Consider the following 26,358-nt stretch of genomic DNA (forward strand, 5'->3'; position numbering starts at 1 on the left):
CAGGTGAAAGCTATGATCCCTTATTGAGGTCACTTGTTAAATACACTTCCAATCAGTGTAGATGAAGGAGAGGAGACAGGTTTAAGGATTTTAAGCCCAGATACAATTGAGACATGGATTGTGCATGTGTGCCATTGAGTGTGAATGGGCAAGATAAAATATTTAAGTGCCATTGAACGGGGTATGGTAGGGTTGAGTGTGTCAAGAACTGCAATGCTGCTGAGTTTTTCCACTCAACAGTTTCCCGTGTGTATCGCTCGGTCTCCAGAGTGGCGCAGCGGTCTAAGGCACTGCATCTCAGTGCAAGAGGCGTCACTATAGTACCTTGTTAGAATCCAGGCTGTATCACATCCAGCTGTTATTGGGATTCCCATAGGGGTGCGCACAATTGGCCAGCGTAGTCCGGGTTTGGCCAGAGTAAGCCGTCATTGTAAATAAGAATTTGTTCTTAACTGACTTGCCTAGTTAAATTAGGTTAAATTAAATAAAAAACATTTGAACGGTCCACCACCCAAAGGACATCCAGCCAACTTGACAACTATGGGAAGCATTGACATAAACATTGGCCAGCATCCCTGTGGAACGCTTTTGACACCTTGTAGTCCATGCCCTGACAAATTGAGGCTGTTCTGGGGGCAAGGGGGTGCAACGTAATATTAGGAAGGTGTTCCTTATGGTTTTGTACACTCAGTGTATGAATGTACATGTTGTGCCATACATGGGCATGGCACAATTGATTTTACCCGTTCAAATTTCCAAAAGATGTAGTGTAAAATCGAATTAAGTCAACATAAAAAAATATATAACCAATGCATGAGCAAACATTACTTTGCTTGTGACAACTAGTTTCAAGATCCTCTTACTTTATAATCAAAAAGACTAATCATACACTCAGTTAAAATAAAGTTATCAATAAGAATCAGGTGACCAGTTGACTGGTTTATTTTGTTTATTAATTTCTTTTGATTGAAATACCATTCATACAAAAGTAACACCCAATACGGAAAAAATGTCAACAAATGTTGCCCTTGAACTACTACATCAAAATACATATTTAAAGGCATTTGAATGAATGATAGAATGTTTAACACAGGGAAAATTAATAGCTTACAACAATGGTCAGTTTCATGTCAAATACTTAAATGGTTTACGATCATGTAATATTTACATAATATACAATGCTGTGGTTTTAGATTTGGAAAGTTTTCAAATGTTTAGAAGGGCTACATGGATTATACATGGCTAAAAGTATCCCACGTTATTAAAGTCTAAGTGATAATATGTTTAGAAGGTTAGGCAGAGTAATGGATTAGCAAGCAGAAAAAAAAGAAGAAAAAAAGGGGTCAATATGGATTCCTAAAACTGTCAATGACAGCCCATTCCACTTCTTCAGAGTCAGGAATTTATTCCATTGTCAAAAGCTTACATTTCACTTTGTGTAACGTGAACTGAAACTTTTGTAATTGCATTCAGGGCACCTAAGACTAAACAACTATATACAATTGAATATGGAGGCTATTACAAATTAGTGCTCTATGGAAAGGAGCTCATCAGTAATAGTATCAATGAACTGCAGTTCTGACCAGATATAAAATGTTAAAATAGGAGGAAATCTGTAACTATAAACCTTTTCACGAACCAGGTTGTAGGCCAAACATTTCTGAGAAGACATGGGGTAAAAACACAGTTAAGCATCTTGTGAGCCAATCAAAAACTTTAAACGATTAAGATGGAAGTGTGAACACAAAATTGCTTGATGACTGCAAACAGCACCAGAAAAAAAAAAATTCTATGACATTACTGAGTTCATTGGATAATTGAACACAATCAGTGAGGCAGGAGGTATTTTCTATGTCCATTGTCAAACTTGTCTTTTTACATTTAGTTAGTTAGTGTGAGGATTTTGAGGGTGGGAAAAATACTTATGGTCCAGCAGCATGAGACTTTTGATGTTCCTCTAGAAGATGTGGGAAAGCAAACGCTTTGTCACACTCTGTGCATTCATATACAACCTGTCCAACATGACTTTCTTGATGCTGCCTGAGAAGAGACAGTCGACTGAATGATTTGTAGCACATGTCACAACGGTGGTCTCCTCCAGATTCCTGTTCGGTGTGCACTTTCATATGCAATGACAGGTCGTGTGCCGAGGTTAATGTTTTGGGGCAAACTGAGCACTTGTACTGGCTCTCACTGTCCGTGGCTTTGTATGTCGGGTGGGCTCGTTCAGTGCCAAACTTATGTTGTCTTCGCTCATGGTCTCTGAGATATCTCTTCAGAGCAAAGGTCTTTCCACAAGACTGGCACTTGAATGGCCGTTCATTGGGATGCTCTTTGTTTAGATGCTGCTGGAGACTACCGCGAGAAGAGAATCGCATTAAGCAGACAGTACAATTAAAGAAGTCCTCCTCAACATCCACCTCTTCCTCCATTGACCGTCTATTAGACAGATGTGGGCGTTCATGGTCTATAACAGCATGTTGCTGACGTGCACAGTGATGCTGGGGGAAATCACTGCCCAAGAAGCTCTGACCACACTCCGTGCACTCGTATTGTGTTGCAGCAGTCAGATGGCTCTGCTCATGTTCAACAAGCTTGCTTTTGGTGGGAAATGTCAACTTGCAAACACTGCAAGCAAACGTGTTCTCAGAGTGGATTGAAAGGTGACTTGCCAATTCTATGGCATGAGCAAACCTGTGAGGGCAAATTGGGCATTTGTAAATTGTTCTCTTCTCTGAAACAGTTTCCCAAGCATTTGTCACTGAGCCTCCTTTCAGAGCTTCTGCTGCAGCCTCATCGTCACCGTGTTTATTTAAATGACTGACAAAATTGTGACGGTAGTTGAAACTCATCTGGCATTGATTGCACCGATACACGTATGATTGTGGTATTTGGTAGTGACTGAGCTCGTGCTTATTTAAGTGAGACACTTGCAAGAAATGCTTATTACATTCATGGCATGAAAAAGGTCGCTCTCTGGCAGCCATGCACCCATGCTCAGACAGTTGTTCTGGTTCTTTGAAACGTTCATTACAAACCCCACAACGATATTGAAGGTGCTTCATTGTAGAGGAAGAGGCAATAGGAGAGGGGGATGCAGTCCTCTCTGGTGGAACATCCTCTGTCTCAGTGTGGATTTTCCGGTGCTCTGCCCGACTCATCTTGCAGGAGAATGTGCGATCACATATATCACAAGGGAAATTGTCATCGCGGTGGGTGCCCATGTGCTCTGCCAGCTGCGAGGGCCCTGTGAAGCTGAGTGGGCACTTGGAGCAACGGTGTTGACGGCTCTTTCCATGAGTATGCTTGTGTTTGCGTAAAGCAAAGAGTGAGACAAAACCTCTGCCACATATTTGACACTGATACTCAGACTTGTGGCTCCGAAGGTGCTGTTGCAGTTGTCCTGCCTGGAAAAAACATTTGCCACATTCTGCACACTCATGAGGTTTTTCACCGAGGTGACAGCGTTGGTGATCCTCAAGGCTTTCTGATGTGGTGAACGTTTTCCCACAGACATGGCAGGGGAAGTAGTCTGCAGAGTCAGAGTCATTGTCCTCATTAGCATCATTTTCATCATCATTACTTGCATTACTTCCTCCATCCACATCAACTTCCATGTCAAATTCCTCTTGCACTGCTGTCTCCTTTTCCTTCACGTGGATAACAACATCCATGTTCTTCTGGGTTTGATGCTTCATCCTAATATGTTTAACAAGTGAACTTCTGATTGAATAGTTCTTGTTACAGACATGGCATGTATGAATTAGTTCTTTTGAATGAGCTTGGCTTTGATGGTTTTCTAAAGATTGACTGGTCCAAAACCTTTGTTGACACTCTTTGCAGACAAATGGTCTATTTGAGTCATGACAAGTTCTATGGATGTCAAGGTCAGAAGGACAGGGAAAAGTCTGTGGACATTCTGGGCAAGAAAAGGTCTTCTCATTCCAGTGGCCTCTCATATGCCTTGCTAGGTCTGAAGGATTAGCAAACGTCTTACCACAAGGCTGGCAGAATTTCTTTTTTCTTTCTAGCTCCTCACGCCCATGGTCCTCTAAATGGCTGATGAGCAGAAGCCCATCTGTGAAACTTCTATCACACTCTGAGCACTGGTACTTGTTGCCTGGGACTTGTTGACCACTATGTCTTCTATCATTGGAAGATCTTCCTTTGCCTTGATTTCCAGAGGAATTCTGCAGTGTTAAATCCTTCAAGTCATCTTTGCAGGAGAAATTAGTCTGCAAAACCCCAGTGCCTGTTGTTTTGGAACCTTGGTTGAAGACTAGGACAGTCTCTTTAAGAGTAGGATCCATCTCTGAAGTAATTACAGAGTCAGTGTTAACTTCTTCCTTCGTGACCTTTACAAGTCTACATTTCCTTACATGTGTCCGACATAAGTTTTTGTTCCAAAAGCCTTTATTGCATTTCTTGCAGTTGAATGGGTACTGTCCTAAATGTGAACGCATGTGTCTGGCAAATCCACCCTTATTTCCAAAGTGCAAGTTGCACTGTGGACATTTAATGGGTTTGTTCATTTCATTTGGATCACTGTCTTGATCAAGCATGAGATTGTTATCACTATTCTGCCAAGTGTCACCATATCCTTCATCCATAGGCTCCTCTTTTATGTTCACCATGCTAGACAACTGCTCCTGTAGAGGTGAAGCCTGATTTGTTGGAGTGTCTCTATGCATGTTGAGAAAGTGTTGCTGGAGCTGTGAGAACAGCAAGAAGCGGGCACTGCAATTAGCACAGGAGAACCCTTTTGGGGGACTGCGAGCAGTGGACTCAGTTCGACTACGGGCAGGTGATTTACACTTGACAACACATGTCAGTTGATGGTTCTCGAGTTCGTCTTGCGAAAATACGTCGCCACATCTGTCACAAAGCACTCTGTCAAGAGGTTCCCCTTTGCACCTGTTCAAATGGCGCTGCAGGTAGTCCCTACGGATAAATCTTTCACCACAATTAGAACATCCAAAAGGTTTCTCCCCTGTATGCAGGCGGGTGTGCACCCTCAATTGCTCACCACTTTTGAAAAGGCGAGGGCAAAAAGTACATTTGAATTTGCGTTTGTCTTTATATTGCAGCTGGATCCTCTGTAGAAGTCGGTTTGTCTCTCTAGATGGTGGGCTTGTAACATTTAACTTTTCTGAAAGCTTTGTTTTTGCGTAAAATCTTTGACATGCACTGATGCTTATATGTCTCTTAAGTGATTTTTCATGAGTAAATGAACTGACGGTTCTTATAGCATGTGACATGGCAATATGTCGGGACATAATGCTGTGAGAGGGGAAGATCTTTGAACATATGCTGCAGTCAAACCCTTGTTGCTTTCCTGAATCGGTAATGTTCAGGTTATTTTGCCAGCCCCTTCCAACATCTGCAAGACTAATTTTGGCAATGCGAACCTCTAAACGTTGTCTTTTCCCTTTGCAGCGACTCTGGTGCAGTTTTAGATGATCATGTCTGGAGAAACAGCTGTCACAGGCCTTACAGCGATATGGCTTTACCTCTGTGTGCGTTAGGATGTGCCGCCTTAAGTTTCGGGATTTCATGAAGATTTTTGTGCAGATATTGCACTTATATTCACCAAGGCTGGCGCTTGTTGGCTTTTGTCTATTAACACCATCACAGAAAGCTTCATGCTGTAAGCATCGTGACTGGATTCCATAGCTGTGACCACAGTGCATGCATGGATATTTTTCTCCAGTGTGTGACCCAATATGTCTCAGGAGAAAACTTCTGTACTTGAACTTGCTTGGACAGTGGGGGCATTTGTGCTGCAACTTGTCCCTGCTACTGGTCCTAATTTCTATGGTGTTTTTTTGCAAGGGCTTGGCAGAGTTGCAAGTCTTCTCATGGAAATTCCGATTATCACTCCTTGTAAAGGACTTTCCACAATTCCTGCAAGGATGCATGTTTGAGTTGCCAGAATTGCTGGTGGTTTTTTGCAAGGGCTTTACAGAGTTGCAAATCCTCTCATGGACATCTCGATTATAATCTTTTGAAAACTTCCTCCCACAATTCCTACAAGGATGCCAGACAGTGCTGATTGGCTCTATAGATTTTATGTTTGAGCCATTGCAAAGTCTTTCATGTAACTTGCGCCTTTGTCTGTAACATTTCCCACATTTGGGACAGGGGGTTACTGTATTTTGCATGTGGCCATTGTGGTGCAGTAATAAACGGGGCAATTTTTCAAATTCCCGAGGACAGTATGAACATTTGTATACTTTCCTTATTCTTGTCACCAAAGATTTTGATGAGACAGCTTCACTTTCTTTGATAGTGGGCAGTTCTTGCTTGCTTTGTGGACCTGGACACTTTACTTGGTGCAATTGGAGATATTCTTTTCGACGAAAAGGTGCTCCACAACTCTGACAAGAAAATGGTTTCTCCCCTGTATGAATGCGTATATGACGCACCAAAGATGTGCGGGAAGAGAAGAGGCGTTTACAAAACGGACACTGACTTGAAGAGGACTCCGATACATGGTTTAGGCAGTGACTACTCAGTTCTGTGCCACTGTGAAAGACCTCTGGGCATAGGGGGCACCCCAACTTTTCTTCCTCTTCCTGCTCTTTGACTGGTGGCAAGGACCCAAGCGGCTCAAGTTTTGAGGGGTGCCTCTGTTTTTTCTCTTTGAGTGGCTGCTCTTGCTGAAGTTTGTGATGTGATGCCATATGTCGAAGAAGATACACAGGGTACTGGAACTGCGATGGGCAGTCTGGGCACTGAAGCATGCCCTTTTTGATGTGAGATTGCCTATGTTGAATCAAGTCCCCAATGGTAGGAAGTATCTTCTTGCAAACAGTACACTGTATCCTTCGCTGGTGCACTTTTTTGTGAGCAACAAGATGGATTTCTTTCCCAAAACGTTTTCCACATTCCAGGCAGCGATATGGTTTGTCACCCATGTGCATACTACAGATGTGTTTCTTCAGGGAATATGAAGTGTTAAACCATTTTCCACAGAAGAGACAGGAAAAGGGCTGGCTGCTGGCTTCACTGGAGAGTGGCCCGTCTTTGGGCTCCTCAATACTAGCCTTGGACTGGTTAGAAATGGGAATTATGCTTGAATACCTGAACTTAATCTTTTTCCCAGTGTTTTCAAACAACCTGTGTTTCCTCATGTGTCTGTACTTTCCAGAAGAATGAGCAAAAACGGCCGGACAGTAGTTGCATTTGAGACCTGGCTCATTTTGATTCAGTGCTGTTTTCAGTGGCGGCTTTTGTGTTTCTTTCTGGGCCACGTTTTCCTGGCGTTCAGCTTTGGTCCTTGAAGTCTCATTGTGTATATATTCCTTGAGGCACACCAGTCTTATGTGTCTATGTCGGTTAGAAGCATTAGTAAAGGTGGTGGTGCAGAAGGGGCATCGAAATTTCATGTCAACTTTCCCCGAGCTTCCCTGTGTAAAGTCTTTAATGCACTGCTCGCGCAAATGGCGAGACCGGTTGTAGGAATATTTGAAAAGGCGTGGGCAGAGAGGGCACTTGAATTTCTCATTCGTCTCAGCTCCTTTGCATCTTTTCTTGTGCCTGCTAAAATTGCTTGAATAATTGAATGTCATCAGGCATTTCTGACACTTATATGACCTGTATGTGTTCTGACACTTAGGCCGAACGTTATATGACCTAGTTTTTGTATGGTGTACATTGTATCCGTGCTTGTAGAGTTTTGCACTGCTTGCAAAGCTTTTCCCACAAAGACGACAAACATGCTTCTTGCAAATGTCCACTAGCTTCACAACACAATCTGGAAGATTGGCATAGCGGCTGTTTGGTGGGAGGACATATGGATGTACAGTTCCCTTTTTGTAAATGCTGATACGTGGGGTTGTTTGAATCTGTTTAACAGGAACTTGCGAACTTCGACGCTGGCATTTCTTTTCACGTAAATGTCTGTTCAGACTACGATATTGTGAAAAGTTAAAACCACACCTATGACACTTGTGTTCAGTTCTACCCGAGTGGCTCTGCACATGCTTGTTGTAATCACAGAATCTGTAAAATGTCTGTGTGCAGTATCTACATTTGTGAAAAGCATGCTCGGTTGATTTTCTCTTCTGGGGTTTCACATTAGAAGAGAGTTGTGCATTTTCATCAATAATACCACACTGATGTTTCTTGGCTAGTGAATCACATGTCAAGTAAGTACCACAGGTCTGACAGAAATTGAATTTGTTCTCAGAGTGGTTACAATGGTGGTGCTCAATTAGATGGTCTATACTTTGTGTGGCCTGTTGGCACGCTGCACACTGGTAAGCCCCATCTGTGTCATTTTTTAGTTCAGAGTTCCTGAGCAGTACAATAGGGTGCATGCATTTCCTCATATGCAGTAAGGATTTCAACTGAGCTGCTTGGTCCTCAAAATCCCTCTCGTCTTCAATGTTATCAATAGTTGAATCTCCTCCCTCCTGGTTCAACTCAGTTGAATCAATAGACCCGGTCTCCCCCCTTTCCTGATTATCCTCGGTGTCACTCATACAATCTTCTCTTGACAATGGTTCACCGTAGCATTCACTTAGCACTGGGGGTTCTTGCTCATCATCTGCCGTGAATACTTTATGAAATGTCTCTCTTGTGTTTTCAAGACCAGCTCTCACAAGGTCTGGTGGCTCGATATGGCGCATTAGGTTCTGTTGGGATGCCTGGTCCTCTTCCAGACAAGACAATACATTTGACTCATCGATAGGTCTTAGCCACTCATTTTCAATACAGGACTTTTGTTCAGTTCCGGAGTTGTTCAGACCTAAACAACGCTCCAAAAAATCAAAGCTACTGTGATCCTCTTTCCCTCCACTTGCACGAATGGAATCACTCGCACTTTCCTCATAGGTTGAGTTTGTACTTTGAGTGCCACTACCAACGATCTCCTGAAATCTAGTTTTCAGCGATTGATTTTCAGGGAATTCCAAACAAGACTCAAACGTTTGATTGCTACCCCCTAGGCCTAATCCACAAATGACAGAGGAACTTTTGCCATTTTCTTGACTAGCAACCTTTAAAGAGTCATTAACCTTAACTGAATCCAGATATTCAAAGGCACAGGTATTATCATTCAGCTTGTGAGCAGAATCTTGAGCGTTGGATGCATTGATACCCTGCGAGTCCATAGTTCCTTGGGATAATGAATGCTCTTCTTTCTCTTTAAAGCTCTCGCTTACGATTATTCCTTCATTTTGGCCCTCTAGGCTACTGACATTTGAGTACCGATCCTCTTCCTCCATGCATCCCTCTTCTGAATTCTGTGCTTCATCATTTAGTTCCTTTTTTCTCTCATTCACTGAGGCAGTCAGACTCTCTTCGCCACCTGAGGGAGAGTCTGTGTGTTGACCATCTTGCTCCATGCAAGTCGCATCTTTCTCATGTGCTTCTCCATCCAGATGATCCCTTTCTCCCTCGTCCTCTGAAACAGACAGGCTTTCTGGAGCACCGGAGGTCTTTGAGTATTTATTCTCTTGCATCATGAATGTCTCCTTTTCCTTCTCTGGGGGTTCATCTTGATCCTCCTCTACCGCACTCTCTGAAGTAGACATGCTTTCTGGGGAACCTGTGTTGGTCTTTGGGCTCTTCCATGCACATTCATTTTCCTTCTTGTCATCTGCAACCAGTGGAGAATCATTTGAACCATTTTTTAACATTTCACAAGAAAGCCCTGTCCTGTCAACATTGGACTCTGAGCAGCTACTAACATCTGAGTAGTCCTCTGGAATGGAAGGGTTCAATAAGTCACATTCTTGTTTAAGATCATGGGGGTTTAGGTCTGCACCTGAAGTTGAGAGGCAATTACTTGAACTGGCTGCTCTAGCTGGTGCAAAGAGGCTGTTGCTTGTGTGATTAAACTGACCTTCATGATGTACTGGTTGACCCTCATCTTGCCAAATGACGTCATCATAGTATTTCTGTTGTACAAAATCAGAACTAGTATTGGAATTTGAGAAAGAGTTTGAACTCAAGTTCAAGTCCGAGGAAATGTTTTCCGGTGAAACCACGGTGTTGGAAAGGTCATTATGCTCAATGAGGCTTTCAAGGTGGTGCGCCAAACTATCTTCAGAATCCAAAGGCACATTCAAAGTCCTTGAATCTGACGACAATGGCGGAAGGTTCCGAAAACAAGTGTTAAATCCTTGAGCCATGCTCGACCTCCACAGGTGACCTGGGAACACTTTTTTCCAAAACCCAATCCTGAAAGAGAATACATATACATGACAGATATTGAATATTGCACACACTGATACCACATACAGTTCATTTAAAATACCTTGGTAGAAGTGGGTATTGGTGATCAAATGTTAGCTGTACAAGGAGAGTACACCATATCAAGATTAAGGCAAATGTCTACATTCGTTAGGCATTTCTTGTCACGTTTGTCTCTGCATGCAAAACAATTGGACCAAATACTCACCACCTGCTTTAGCATGTGTGTATGGGGTCCAGGTTGATGTGGGTAAGGCTACATTTACCCATGAAGCTAGAAAATAAAACAGAAAAGGTCATCAAATTTGGTCTTCTATTTTTTTTTTATGTTGATAGAAAGTAACACCAAGTCAGGGCGTCATTACATTTAACCATTTCTGAATGGGCCAATGTCATTGGAACAGAGCTTGCAGAGGTTCATGAGTCGAAATACAAAAGGATTTCAAATTCACAAACTCCTCTGGCTCAGTATAGGCATTGTGGTGGCTGCAAAAGGATTGTCCAGATGTTTATTTTCCCACAGTTTGCAGACATTTTCCTTGGTGGAGGTAGGGTAGTCAATTTAGAAGCATTTGTGGAGCCCTGTACCCAAGCTGTACTTTGCGGGCCTGATTATGCATCCACCATAGTTGTTAGAACTGTGCTGGAAAGGACAATTTGTAAGTCGCTCTGGATAAGAGCGTCTGCTAAATGACTTAAATTTAAATGTAAATGACAATGTGAAAAGAAAATATCTTAGCCAGCACAGTACAGTCTTGGTTGGCATGGTAGAGAAAGGGGTATTAGGCTACACCGTCATAGTCTTTACTAGAGAGATCTACCAGCTAAGAGCAGTAGTAAGATGGCAATGACCAGAAACAACCATAAAGCTACAGTGCATTCGGAAAGTATTCAGACTTCTTCTCCTTATCCACATTTTGTTACGTTACAGCCTTATTCTAAAATGGATTAAATCACCCCCCCCCCCCTTAAATCTACACACAATACCCCATAACGACAAAACAAAAAAAGGTTGCCATTTTTTAAATGTATAAAAAAAAACACAGAAATACCCTATTTACATAAGTATTCAGAACCTTTGCTATGAGACTCAATTGAGCTCAGGTGCATCCTGTTTCCATTTAGATGTTTCTACAACTTGGAGTGCACCTGTGGTAAATTCAATTAAATTGGACATGATTTGGAAAGGCACACACCTGTCTATATAAGGTCCTACAGTTGACAGTGCATGTCAGAGCAAAACCAAGCCATGAGATCGAAGGAATTGGCCATAGGGCTCCAAGTCAGGATTGTATCGAGGCACAGCATTGAAGGTCTCCAAGAAAAGAATTGAGAAGAATGGTGCCGGAAAAGGTGGCTGCTATTTTACGGTCCCCTAACCACTTGTACTACTGTGTTTTTTTTGCATTATTTGTAACTTATTTTGTACAAAATGTTTCTGCTACCGTCTCTTATGAACAAAAATAGTTCCCAGATATCAGGACAGGGATTACTCACCCGTACTGGAAGAAGATTTTTTTATTTAACCTCTGTTAGGTAGGGGGCAGTATTTTTACATCCAGATGAAAAGCGTGCCCAAAGTAAACTGCCTGTTACTCAGGCCCAGAAGCTAGGTTATGCATATAATTGGATAGAAAACACTCTAAAGTATCTAAAACTGTTAAAATTATGTATGTGAGTATAACAGAACTGATATGGCAGGTGAAACCCCGAGGACAAACCACCCCCCCAAAAAATGTTTCAGCCCATCCCTGTTTTTAATGGCAGTCACTTTTATTATAAGGCTAAAACCTCCCAGATTGCAGTTCCTAGGGCTTCCACTAGATGTCAACAGTCCTTAGAAAGAGTTTCATGCTGGTTTTTAGAAAAATGAGCCAGAAATTGTAGTTTTTCTAGGTGGCTCCCATTTGGCTGTAGTGATTCCAAGCGCGTGGAAGAGAGCGCGTTCTTTGGTATTTTCCTCCGGTACAGACAATAACGATTCTCCGTCTAAAATGTTATTGTTTATTTACGTATTAGGGTACCTAAGGTTTGATTATAAACGTGCTTTGACTTGTTTGGGAAAGTTTTAGTAACGTTTGGGATTAATTTTGTATGCATTATGATGGAGGGAAACTGGGTGGATTATTGACTGAAGCGCACCAGCTAAACTGAGTTTTTAATGGGACATTATCGAACAAAAGGACCATTTGCGATGTATCTGTGAACTTTTGGAGTGCCAACAGAAGAAGACGAAAGGTAAGGCATTTATTATATCACTATTTCTGACCTTCGTGGCGCACCCACCTGGTTGAAATATGTTATTCATGCTTTTGTATGCAGCACGCTGTCTTCAGAAAATCGCATGGTTTGATTTTGCCGTAAAGCCTTTTTGAAATCTGACACAGCGGCTGGATTAACAAGAAGTTAACTTCTTATGGCTGGGGGCTGTATTGAGTAGCTTGAATGAATAAGGTGCCCAGAGTAAACTAACTTTTAGTAATCGTAATTATTTATGCAAACTGTTTAAAGAATTTGTATGTTTGAGGAATTTTAATGATGAGATTTCTGTTTGAATTTGGCGCCCTGCACTTTCACTGGCTGTTGTCATATCGATCTCGTTAACGGGATCGCAGCCATAAGAATTAAACTTTATTTTTATGTATTATAATTGTGATTTTATGAAAGTTAAATATTTATAATACTGTAGTTTGAATTTCGCGCTCTGCAATTTCACCGGATGTTGGCAAGGTGGGACGCTACGGTCACCTGCCCATAAGAAGTTAACGAGTTTGACGTGAAGGATTTACTTCAGACGCCCGACAAGGTCCTTATCCCCGTCATTCGCAGGAGAAAGAGATGGAGATATCGGGGAAGTAGGTCTGGGTGCCTTGTAATGATCCGACGGCGACTGGGTAGTCTGCCTTCACCTCCATTCCTATTAGCCAACGTACAATCATTGGATAATAAAATAGACGAACTACGATCACGTATATCCTACCAACTGGACATTAAAAAAAAATGCAGAGTCGTAGCTGAACAACGACATGAATAACATACAGCTCCCGGGTTTTACGCTTTTTCGGCAGGATAGAACAGCTGCCTCTGGAAAGACAAGGGGTGGCGGTCTGTGTAGATTTGTAAACAACAGCTGGTGGACAAATTCTAAGGAAGTCTCAAGGTTTTGCTCGCCCAAGGTAGAGTATCTTATGATGAGCTGTAGACCACACACTATTTACCAAGAGTTTTTAAATCTATATTCTTCGTAGCTGTCTATTTACCACAACAAACCGATGCTGGGACTAGGACCACACTAAATGAGCTGTATACCGCCATAAGCAAACGGGGAAACACTAATCCAGAGGCGTAACTTCTGGTGGCCGGGGACTTTAACTTCTTGTCAATAGGGGGAGCTGTTAGCACTTATCTTGACGTTCCCAAATTAAACTGCCTCGTACTCAATTCTTGCTCGTACAATATGCATATTATTATTACTATTGGATAGAAAACACTCTAGTTTCAAAAACCGTTTGAATTATGTCTGTGCGTGAAACAGAACTGGACTTAGGGAAATTGCTCTATGTGGAGTTGAGAATGCAGAATTTTCCAATCTGTTCTCAGACCTGTGTATAACTCTGCCTGTCTTCTATTGGTTGAGATGCACTGCATACGCCTTCCCCTGGGTGTCAGCGAATAGAGGGCCTTGAAATGGAGTCTCTAGGCAGCTCTGAAAGTCTATAAATTGATTGGAATCGAAGTGTCCCCTCCTTTGATTCTTCGCTCTGACGCAGGGAGGATCTTGGCATGTCGTTTTAGAAGCTCCTGTTTTAGCTCCTAGATATATCCGGCTCTGTTTTTATTCGATATAGGCTTTAAAGACATCATAATCTTGTTATTTTAAACCGAGTTATATCAGTTTGTCAGTATATTGCAATTTTCGGGTATTTCGTTTTTCTGGCGTTGTAGGAAGTTGGGTATCTCTCGCTCGCATGCTATTGTTTACTGCTAATTGCAGCGTGGAAGATGACTTTCTCCAACCCAGCAACGATTCTTTTGGACAAAGGACACCTATCCCAAGATTCTGATGAGAGGTCATCAAAAAGTAAGAACTATTTATGCTGATAATTCATTGTTCTGTTGAAAAAAGTCAAATGCATAAGACGCCATTACTTGCAGTGAAGCCTTGCTTTGCAGTAACGTTAATTTTAAAAATGTAACCCAGCGATTGCATTAAGAACTAATTTGTCTTTCAATTGCTGTCCAACCTGTATTTTTTTTGTCAAGTTTATGAATAGTTTTCGATAAGAATAGGTGCCTTTCCAAGATGGCGCCGGACAGATTGCTTGAGATTTTGGACACTATTCTTATTGTATAAGCACGATGTGCCGCTAAATATGCACATTTTCGAACAAACTCTATATGCATTGTGTAATATGATGTTACAGGACTGTCATCTGAAGAATTCTGAGAAGGTTAGTGAAAAAATTAATATATTTTGGTGGTTTATACGTTATCGCTATTTTTGCCTTGAATCAATGCTGGTGTGATGTTTGCTATTGTGGTAAGCTAATATAACGCTATATTGTGTTTTCGCTGTAAAACACTTAGAAAATCTGAAATATTGGCTGGATTCACACAATCTGTGTCTTTCATCTGCTGTACGCTGTGTATTTTTAAGAAATGTTTTATGATGAGTAATTAGCTAATACACAATGGTCTCTGTAGTTATTCTAGTCGCTTTGGTGAGAGTTGTGATGGTGCCTTCAATGGTAAACTATGATTTATACCTGAAATATGCACATTTTTCTAACAAAACATATGCTATACAATAAATATGTTATCAGACTGTTATCTGATTAAGTTGTTTCTTGGTTAGTGGCTATTTATATCTTTATTTGGTCGAATTTGTGATAGCTACTGATGGAGTAAAAAAATGGTGGAGTAAAGAAGTGGTGTCTTTTGCTAACGTGGTTAGCTAATAGATTTACATATTGTGTCTTCCCTGCAAAACATTTAAAAAATCAGAAATGGCTTGATTCACAAGATGTGTATCTTTCATCTGGTGTCTTGGACTTGTGATTTAATGATATTTAGATGCTACTATTTACTTGTGACGCAATGCTAGCCTATGCTAGTCAGCTTTTTTACTGGTGGGGGTGCTCCCGGACCCGGGTTTCTGAGGAAGTAGAGGTTAATGCAGGCAAATTCAAATCTCTGTTACCTAATTTCTCCCAGCATGTTAAATGTGCAACCAGAGGAAAAATAAACCTTTACTCCACACACAACGACGCATACAAAGCTCTCCCTCACCCTCCATTTGGCAAATCTGACCATAATTCTATCCTCCTGATTCCTGCTTACAAGCAAAAACTAAAAGCAGGAAGCACCGTGACTCAGTCAATAAGAAAGTGGTCAGAAGAAGCAAATTCTAAGCTACAGGACTGTTTTGCTAGCACAGACAAATCTGTTCCGGGATTCTTCCGATGGCATTGAGGAGTACACCACATAAGTCACTGGCTTCATCAATAAGTGCATCGATGACGTCGTCCCTACAGTGACCGTACGTACATACCCCAACAAGAAGCCATGGATTACAGGCAACATCAGCACTGAGCTAAACGGTAGAGCTGCCGCTTTCAATGAGCGGGACTCTAATCTGGGAAGCTTATAAGAAATCCCGCTATGACCTCCTACAAACCATCAAACAGGCAAAGCATCAATACATGACTAAGATAGAATCGTACTACACCGGCTCCGACGCTCGTCGGATGTGGCAGGGCTTGCAAACTATTACAGACTACAAATGGAAACACACCCGCGAGCTGCCCAGTGACACAAGTCTACCAGACGAGCTAAATTACTTATATGCTCGCTTCGAGGCAAGTAACACTGAAACATACATGAGAGCATGAGCTGTTCCAGACGACTGTGTGATCACGCTCTCCGTAGCCAATGTGAGTAAGACCTTTAAAAACAGGTCAACATTCACCAAGCTGCAGGGTCAGATGGATTACCAGGACGTGTACTTGGAGCATTTGCAGACCAACTAGCAAATGTCTTCATTGACATTTTCAACCTGTCTAATACCACCATGTTTGAAGCAGACCCAAATAATCCCTGTGCCCACGAACACGAAGTTAACCTGCTTAAATAACTACCGACCCGTAGCACTCACATCTGTAGCCATGAAATGCCTTGAAAGGCTGGTCATGGCTCATATCTACACCAATTAATCTTGATGGTTGTACAGTCGCCTCAAATAAAACTGTGAAGGACCTCGGCATTACTCTGGACCCTAAACTCTCTTTTGACGAACATATCAAGACTGTTTCAAGGACAGCCTTTTTCCATCTACGTAACATTGCAAAAATCTGAATCTTTCTGTCCCAAAATAAATAAAAATGTATCCATGCTTTCGTCACTTCTAGGTTAGACTACTGCAATGCTCTACTTTCCAACCCGGATAAAGCACAAAATAAACTTCAGTTAGTGCTAAACACGGCTGCTAGAATCTTGACTAGAACCAAAAAATGTGATCATATTATTCCAGTGCTAGCCTCCCTACACTGGCTTCCTGTTAAGGCAAGGGCTGATAAAGGTTTTACTGATAACCTACAAAACATTACATGCACTTGCTCCTACCTATCTTTCCTATTTGGTCCTGCCATACATACCTACACGTTCGCTTCGGTCACATGACGCAGGCCTCCTAACTGTCCCTAGAATTTCTAAGCAAACAGCTGGAGGCAGGGCTTTCTCCTATAGAGCTCCATTTTTATGGAATAGTCTAGCTACCCATGTGAGAGACGCAGACTCGGTCTGAACTTTTAAGTCTTTACTGAAGACTCATCTCTTCAGTGGGTCATATGATTGAGTGTACTCTGGACAAGGAGTGTGAAGGTGAACGGAAAAGCACTGGAGCAACGAACCGCCCTTGCTGTCTCTGCCTGGCCGATTCCCCTCTCTCCACTGGGATTCTCTGCCTCAAACCCTTTTACAGGGGCTGAGTCACTGGCTTACTGGTGCTCTTCCATGCCGTCCCTAAGACGGGTGCGTCACTTGAGTGGGTTGAGTCACTGACGTGATCTTCCTGTCCAGGTTGGCGCCCCCCCTTGGGTTGTGCCGTGGCGGAGATCTTTGTGGGCTATACTCGGCCTTGTCTCAGGATGGTAAGTAGGTGGTTGAAGACATCCCCCTAGTGGTGTGGGGGCTGTGCTTTGGCAAAGTGGGTGGGGTTATATCCTGCTTGTTTGGCCCTGTCTGGGGTTATCGTCGGACGCGGCCAGTGTCTCCCGACCCCTTCTGTCTCAGCCTCCAATATTTATGCTGCAGTAGTTTGTGTCGGGGGGCTAGGGTCAGTCTGTTATATTTGGAGTATTTCTCCTGTATTATCCGGTGTCCTGTGTGAATTTAAGTATGCTCTCTCTAATTCTTTCTTTCTTTCTCTCTCTCGGAGGACCTGAGCCCTAGGACCATGCCTCAGGACTACCTGGCCTGATGACTCCTTGCTGTCCCCAGTCCACCTGGCCGTGCTGCTGCTCCAGTTACAACTGTTCTGCCTGCGGCTATGGAACCCTGACCTGTTCACCGGACATGCTACCTTGTCCCAGACCTGCTGTTTTCAACTCTCTAGAGACAGCAGGAGCGGTAGAGATACTCTTAATGATCGGCTATGAAAAGCCAAATGACATTTACTCTTGAGGTGCTAAACTGTTGCACCCTCGACAACCACTGATTATTATTATTATTATTATTATTATTATTATTTGACCCTGCCGGTCATCTATGAACATCTTGGCCATGTTCTGTTATAGCCTGGTTCCTCTCTAGGTTTCTTCCTAGCCTCTGGTCTATCTAGGGAGTTTTTTCCTAGCCACCATGCTTCTACACCTACATTGCTTGCTGTTTGGGGTTTTAGGCTGGGTTTCTGTACAGCACTTTGAGATATCAGCTGATGTAAGAAGGGATTTATAAATACATTTGAACACCATTATCCCAGAAACCCTAGACCCACTCCAATTTGCATACCGACCCAACAGAAGATGCAATCTCTATTGCACTCCACACTGCCCTTTCCCACCTGAGCTGTAGTCAATGAACAGCAGCGTTCAACACCATAGTGCCCTCAAAGCTCATCACTAAGCTAAGAACACTGGGACTAAACACCTCCCTCTGCAACTGGATCCTGACAGGCCGCCCCCAGGTGGTAAGGGTAGGTAACAACACATCCTCCATGCAGATCCTCAACACGGGGGCCCCTCAGGGGTGTGTGCTCAGTCCCCTCCTCTACTCCCTGTTCACTCATGTCTGCATGGCCATGCACGACTCCAACACCATCATCATGTTTGCCGATGACACAACAGTGGTAGGCCTGATCACCGACAATGATGAGACAGCCTATAGGAAGGTCAGAGACCTGGCCGTGGGATTCCAGGACAACAACCTCTCCCCCAACGTGATCAAGACAAAAGAGATGATTGTGGACTACAGGAAAAGGAAGACCGAGCACGCCCCCATTCTCATTGACGGGGCTGTAGTGGAGCAGGTTGAGAGTTTCAAGTTCCTTGGTGTCCACATCAACAACAAACTATCACGGTCCAATCACACCAAGACAGTCGTGAAGAGGGCATGATAAAGCCTTTTCCCCCTCAGGAGACTAAAAAGACTTGGCATGGGTCCTCAGATCCTCAAAAGTTTAGTTCTACAGCTGCACCATCGAGAGAATCCTGACTGGTTGCATCACTGCCTGGTATGGCAACTGCTTGGCCTCCGACCGCAAGGCACTACAGAGGGTAGTGAGGACAGCCCAGTACATCACTGGGGCCAAGCGTCCTGCCATTCAGGACCTCTATACCAGGCAGTGTGAGAGGAAGGCCCTAAAAATTGTCAAAGACACCAGCCACCCTAGTCATAGACTCTTCTCTCTGCTACCGCACGGCAAGCAGTACCAGAGCGCCAAGTCTAGGTCCAAAAGGCTTCTTAACAGCTTCTACCCCAAGCCATAAGACTCCTGAACAGCTAATCAAATGGCTACCCAGACTATTTGCATTGCCCCCCCCCCCCCCCTTTAAGCTCCTGCTACTCTGTTTATAAAATATGCATAGTCACTTTAACTCAACCTACATGTACATATTACCTCAATTACCTTGACTAACCGGTGCCCCCGCACTGGTACCCCCTGTATATAGCCTCGCCATTGTTATTTTACTGCTGCTCTTTAATTATTTGATACTTTTATTGATCCATTTTTTACTTAACCAACAATGCAGTTTTAATAAAAATAAGTGTTAAGGGCTTGTAAGTAACCATTTCACTGTAAGGTCTTCAACTGTTGTATTCGGCGCATGTGACAAATAACATTTGATTTGAATAATACAGTGGCCTCCATCATTCTTAAAATGGAAGAAGTTTGGAACCACCAAGAGTCTTCCGATAGCTGGTTGCCCGGCCAAACTGAGCAATCGGGGGAGAAGGGCCTTGGTCAGGGAGGTGACCAAGAACCCGATGGTCACTCTGACAGAGCTTTAGAGTTCCTCTGCGGAGATGGGATAACCTTCCTGAAAGACAACCATCTCTGCAGCACTCCACCAATCAGGCCTTTATGGTAGAGTGGCCAGAGGGAAGCCACTCCTCAGTAAAAGGCACATGACAGCCCACTTAGTTTGCCAAAGGCACCTGAATGACTCTCAGACCATGAGAAACAAGATTGAACTCTTTGGCCTGAATGTGATGATGCTTTTCAGTGGCAGGGACTGGGAGACTAGTCAGGATCGAGGCAAAGATGAACGGAGCAAAGTACAGAGAGATCCTTGATGAAAACCTGCTCCATAGCGCTCCGGCCCTCAGACTGGGGTGAAGGTTCACCTTCCAACAGGACAACAACCCTAAGCACACAGCCAAGACAACGCAGGAGTGGCTTCGGGACAAGTCTCTGAATGTCCTTGAGTGGCCCAGCCAGAGCCCGGACTTGAACCTGATCAAACATCTCTGGAAAGACCTGAAAATTGCTGTGCAGCAACGCTCTCCATCCAACCTGACAGAGCTTGAGAGGATCTGCAGAGAAAAATGGGAGAAACTCCACAAATACAGGTGTGCCAAGCCTGTAGCGTCATACCCAAGAAGGCTCGAGGCTGTAATCACTGCCAAAGGTGCTTCCACAAATTACTGAGTAAAGGTTCTGAATACTTATGTAAATGTATCAAGGGGTCTGAATACTTTCTGAATGCACCATTTAGCTCTCCTTTCTCCCAATGTGTGCAGTTGTTCACTTCCCTTCACTGATTTGAAAAGGAAATTACTGGTGTACTAGCCCATGCCTCCACCAATTCAATGGGGGCACAACCCTCTACCCCTTAGAGCTTAGGCACTTCTGAAGGTTACAGATGGGTGTAATTTATGTTTCCCTTTGATAAGCTAGGCTGCTCTCAGACCTAGGGGGTAGGTAGAGGGTTGTTTCTGGACAGGGTCATAGTCTTCTTCTTGGGTAGACCCCGTAATATGACAGAGGTAGTGTTTCCCAAACCTCTCCCAGCTCTTTCCCTTATCTGGTCTATTCCAGTACTAGCTGACCAGATTCAACTAATCAAGGGCTTGATGATTAGTTGACCAGTTGTGCTACTGGATTGATCAAAGTGTTAGGTAAATAAAATAGCCTACGTGAAATGTTTGAAAGTAGGCCTACTCAAAGTTTGGTTTAAGAAACACTGCCCTGACGCACAATGACATTTTACATTTGTAACTAAACTCCCATCAGGTGAGAATTACAAGTAGATAATCTATTTACACAACTCAAAGACAAAACCCACACTAAGGCTATGGTTGATTACCACTGGAGGAGGGTTAAGTAGAGCAGTTAGTTGAATTAGGACAGTTGTTAAACAGAACTACGGTCACTCTCATACAGTAAAGCGTGTTTTACTGCAGATCTTCAGATGTTTTATCACTGAAGAGGTGGATTGTATACACAGCATCTTTTCATATGGCTAATTACACTAACCAATGTCCCTTTAAGCAAAGCCAATCTGAAATTTAGCCATTATCATACACAGTGTGACTTCCTGCTTAGAGTTGAAACCTGCCAATAATTTCTCTTCACAATTTCTATGACTTTATTTAAAATCAGGGAGTCACCATTAAGACCAGTGTCACTTTTACAAGGGAGCCCTGCATATACAATTTCATAAAGTACAAAAAAATGTAATCCAAATAAAATACAGCGTATTGCACAGACAAACATAAACATGCACAAAACAGTCAACTAAAAAACATTCTGTCCGCTGGCAAACATGTGGAGCAAGAAAACCAAAGGCTGACTTACCGAACTCTGTCAACACCAGAGGAGTCTCAAGAGTTTACCTTGTGAACAGGTTTGATAACTTGTCATGTTTTATTTTTTATTGTGAAGTTAGTTGAGTTGAAAGCTTGTGGAGCAAGGCTCTGTAAAGAAAAAGAGCTTAATGATGTGATCTACGTGACTTCAAAAGAAGTCCAGACAACCCTTCGGTAAAGAATACAGTGATGAACAATACAAATGTCTCCTGTGATAAAACAACGGGAGCTGTGAAAGACTGCATCCAGCGGTTTAAGAGTAGAGGCAGCTGCATGAGAAATAGTATCACCATAATCAAGAACAGGTAGAAAGGTTGACTGCAATCTACTTTCGGCTGACCAGAGACAAGATATTTTTCTGTAAAAAAAGCCCACTTTAAATCTTAGTTTATTTTATTTAACTAGGCTGGGCCAACTGTGTGGGACTCCCAATCACGGCCGGTTGTGATACAGCCTGGAATCGAACCAGGGTCTGTAGTGACGCATCTAGCACTGAGATTTTTTATTTTATTTAACCAGGTAGGCTAGTTGAGAACAAGTTCTCATTTGCAACTGCGACCTGGCCAAGATAAAGCATAGCAATTCGACACATACAACAACACAGAGTTACACATGGAATAAACAACAGTCAATAATACAGTAGAACAAAAGAAAACAAAAAGTCTATGTACAGTGAGTGCAAATGAGGTAAGATAAGGGAGTTAGGCAATAAATAGGGCATGGTGGCGAAGTAATTACAATATTGCTATTAAAACACTGGAATGGTAAATGTGCAGAAGATGAATGTGCAAGTAGATATACTGGGGTGCAAAGGAGCAAGATAAATAAATACAGTATGGGGATGAGGTAGGTAGATGGGCTGTTTACAGATGGGCTATGTACAGGTGCAGTGATCTGTGAGCTGCTCTGACAGCTGGTGCTTAAAGCTAGTGAGGGAGATAAGTGTTTCCAGCTTCAAAGATTTTTGCAGTTCGTTCCAGTCATTGGCAGCAGAGAACTGGAAAGAAAAACGACCAAAGGAGGAATTGGCTTTGTGGGTGACAAGTGAGATATACCTGCTGGAACGCGTGCTACGGATGGGTGCAGCTATGGTGACCAACGAGCAGAGATAAGGCGGGACTTTACCTAGCAGGGTCTTGAAGATGACCTGGAGCCAGTGGGTTTGGTGACGAGTATGAAGCGAGGGCCAGCCAACGAGAGCGTACAGGTCGCAGTAGTGGGTAGTATATGGGGCTTTGGTGACAAAACAGATGGCACTGTGATAGACTGCATCCAGTTTGTTGAGTAGAGTGTTGGAGGCTATTTTGTAAATGACATCGCCGAGGTTGAGGATCGGTAGGATGGTCAGTTTTACGAGGGTATGTTTGAAAGCATGAGTGAAGGATGCTTTGTTGCGATATAGGAAGCCAATTCTAGATTTAATTTTGGATTGGAGATGCTTAATGTGAGTCTGGAAGGAGAGTTTACAGTCTAACCAGACACCTAGGTATTTGTAGTTGTCCACGTATTCTAAGTCAGAGCCGTCCAGAGTAGTGATGCTGGACGGGCGAGCAGTAATCGGTTGAATAGCATGCATTTCGTTTTACTTGCGTTTAAGAGCAACTGGAGGCCACGGAAGGAGAGTTGTATGGTAATTGAAGCTTGTCTGGAGGTTAGTTAACACAGTGTCCAAAGAGGGGCCAGAAGTATACAGAATGGTGTCGTCTGCGTAGAGGTGTAAGAACGGTCTTATAAATTAGGGTTATTTTAGATGACACCTAGCTATATAGTTAGCTAGCTAACTATACCAAACAACAATCTGTTTCAGTAGCTATGTTTTTGGGGAAGAACATTGTTTGCATCCATGAGCTAGCTAGCTTTTTAATTTTATGACCAGCACTGTAGGTGCGCGAGACAACTTTACCAGCATCATAGCATGGGTATCGACAAATCGTTGTGCCATATGAAATACGAGTGATAGTGTAATCAATGTGTAATAACTACGTTATAAAATGTATTTGATGGGACCTGAATATGACTTCACGATTGGTCAAACAGTGTTATCTTCTTATGGCTGCAAGGGGCAGCACTGAGTAACCTGAAAATAGGTGGCCATTTCAAACGGCCTCCTACTCAATTCTTGCTCGTACAATATGCATATTATCATTTCTATTGGATAGAAAACACTCTCTAGTTTCTTAAACCGTTTGAATTATTTCTCTAAGTGAACCAGAACTCTTTCTGCAGCCCATTTCCTATCCGGAAGTGAGATTTCCAAATGCGAGGTCTCTTTTCAAGAGCTTGTCTATAAAAGGGCATGTCACTTGGGACCATAGAAACACGTCATACGCCTTCCCCTGGGTGTCATGCGGAAGTGAGAGCAGAAAGGACTTGAATATCTCGTTCAGGGATTGAATACAGCCTCTTGGAGTGAGAGGACCGCCATAATTTTTTTTCTCCAAGGCGCGAAGTTGGACTTTGTATTGCCTCCTGGAAAACTGTCGTTATACGTGAATATAATCTCCGGCTTCGATTTGACTTGATACATGTCACAATATCATCCTAAAGTATGTTTTTTCAATATAGTTTAATTATATTATTGAAATTTATGCGGGACTTTAGACGTGATGCTTTGGAAGAATTTTTTCAAGAAGGAGAGGTTAGCGCCGCACGGCCAGTGTGCTTGCTAATTCAAGAGGGAAATAGTTCGTTCTGGATCCAAACAAAGACGGTACTGGACAATGGACCCCTTTACAACATTCTGATGGAAGATCAACAAAGGACCCAATTTGGGATGCTATTTAATATATCTGTCGAGCTGTGCTATCGCTACCGATTACTTGGAATCAATGTTGTTGTGTGTTAGCCATTGCAGTAAGCTAATATAACGATATTGTGTTTTCGCTGTAAAACACTTTTAAAAAAATCGGAAATATTGTCTGTATTCACAAGATCTTTGTCTTTCATTTTGCTATACACCATATATTTTTCTGAAATGTTTTATGATGAGTAATTAGGTAGTTGACGTTGGTGTCTGTATTTACTCTGGCTACTCCCGTGCGATTTCTGACTGTAGCTATGATGGTAGCAGTAATGTAAAACTGATTTATAGCTAAAATATGCACATTTTTTGAACAAAACATAGATTTATTGTGTAACATGTTATAGGAGTGTCATCTGAGGTAGTTTTTTCTAGGTTATTTAGGTTGGTTCTAGGTTAGTTAGGTTGGCTTGTGCATGCTACTTGCATCCTACTTGTGCTGTGAAAAATGTCTGTCCTCTTTTTAATTTGGTGGTGAGCTAACATAAATATATGTGGTGTTTTCTCTGTAAAACATTTAAAAAAATCGGACATGTTGGCTGGATTGACAAGATGTTTATCTTTCAAATGCTGTATTGGACTTGTTAATGTGTGAAAGTTAAATATAAAAAAAAAAAAATAGATTTTGAATTTCGCGCCCTGCACTTGAGCTGGATGTTGTCATAGGTGTACTGGCGTCGGGCTGCAGCCATAACAGGTTATTTGACCAGTATGTTTTTTTGACACGCAAAGACCCAAACGGTGTTCCATAGAAATCCTGACTGAGAATGAAACGACTGAACAACGAAACAGCACAGCATTTAAGTGAAAGAAATAGGTTTTGATTATGTTTTACTGGTAATGGGGACATACGTAAATGCCAACAAAATAACTTTTTGGTCAGTGTGTGTGTGTGTGTGACCTTTATTTTACTAAGCAGGTCAGTTAAGAACAAATTCTTATTCACTATGACGGCCGGGACGACGCTGGGCCAATTGTGCTCCCCCTATGGGATTCCCAATCACGGCCGGATGTGATACAGCCTGGATTCGAACCAGGGACTGTAGTGACGCCTCTTGCACTGAGATGCAGTGCCTTAGACCGCTGCGTCCATGTGTGTGTGTTAAGTATTTAACTGTCCTAGAATGCTTAAAAGGCTGCAAAAAACACTCTTTCAAAAAAACGGTATTGTTTTCTTTTTTTTGCAAGGAAAATATCGGATATCGGTATCAGCCAAAAATGTCATATATCGGTGCATCACTAGTCACACGCACGCTGATTCTCAAGATCTTGCACACTAATGAGACGCCATTGAGCCCGCACTACTACACTGTCTGATCCAATGACTACATGCTTTCTGGTTTTGATTACAATCCTGGGTGGGGTGAATATATTGTATATGACAAACATAATTTTTTTGTTAACTAGTAAATAGTAGCCTACAGAAAAGTGTGTTTAAATGATTTCTAACTTGTTAACAATTCCTGCTAGTTAGTTTTTGCTACCATGTGGGTTTTAGCTTGCTCGAGCCTGCTAACTGAGGAGTGTTAATTCACCTGTTTCCATAAGTTTCATTTTAAAACATTTATCGTTACAAAGGAGTTGTTTAATCTAACTGCTCAACTATTTATCTGTACAAGGAATTTTATTAGTTTAAATCTTTTTTTCACCCCTAATCTTTACAGGAAAATGCCACGGGCAATATCTGATGTGTAGAGACATTTCACTGCAGCTAATGTAGAAGGAAAAGCTCTGTAAATGTGCAAATACTGTAACAAATCATATGTGAGGAATGCAAAAAAGATGCAGAATCATCTGGCCAAGTGCATAAATTTCCCTCAGCGCTCACAACAAGCAACCTCTGACAAATGTCCCTCTACTTCTATTCGAGGTGAAAATGATGGGACACCTTATCGATAGCAACAGCTCATGGTCCTCCTGGAATCAGAAGTTTCTTTGACTCAATGGAGGAACGTAGTCAGAGAAATGCTGATGAATGTCTTGCTCGAGCTGTGTATGCAACTGGTTCACCTCTGACGCTCACAGACCATGTGTATTGGAAGAGATTTATG

At 42.5% G+C, this 26,358-nt stretch overlaps 1 protein-coding gene across 2 annotated transcripts in view; it reads right to left on the reverse strand.

Annotated features, from left to right (window-relative positions):
- Positions 1-26,358, reverse strand: part of LOC129857257 (uncharacterized) — a 54,356-nt gene that overhangs the window by 20,113 nt on the left and 7,885 nt on the right. The window contains exons 2-3 of one of the 2 annotated variants that reach the window (XM_055925311.1): positions 10,409-10,474; positions 936-10,188 (exon numbers count right to left, since the gene is read on the reverse strand). The exons of the other annotated variant lie outside the window; for it this stretch is intronic. Of the exons in view, the coding sequence (XP_055781286.1) occupies positions 1,923-10,139 (8,217 nt within the window). The 5' untranslated portion in view covers positions 10,140-10,188; positions 10,409-10,474 and the 3' untranslated portion in view covers positions 936-1,922. Of the gene's footprint in view, positions 1-935; positions 10,189-10,408; positions 10,475-26,358 lie in introns of those variants that run through there. 2 annotated transcript variants of the gene reach the window in all.

Source organism: Salvelinus fontinalis, chromosome 6 (assembly GCF_029448725.1).
Source record: "Salvelinus fontinalis isolate EN_2023a chromosome 6, ASM2944872v1, whole genome shotgun sequence".
Lineage (NCBI taxonomy): Eukaryota > Metazoa > Chordata > Actinopteri > Salmoniformes > Salmonidae > Salvelinus > Salvelinus fontinalis.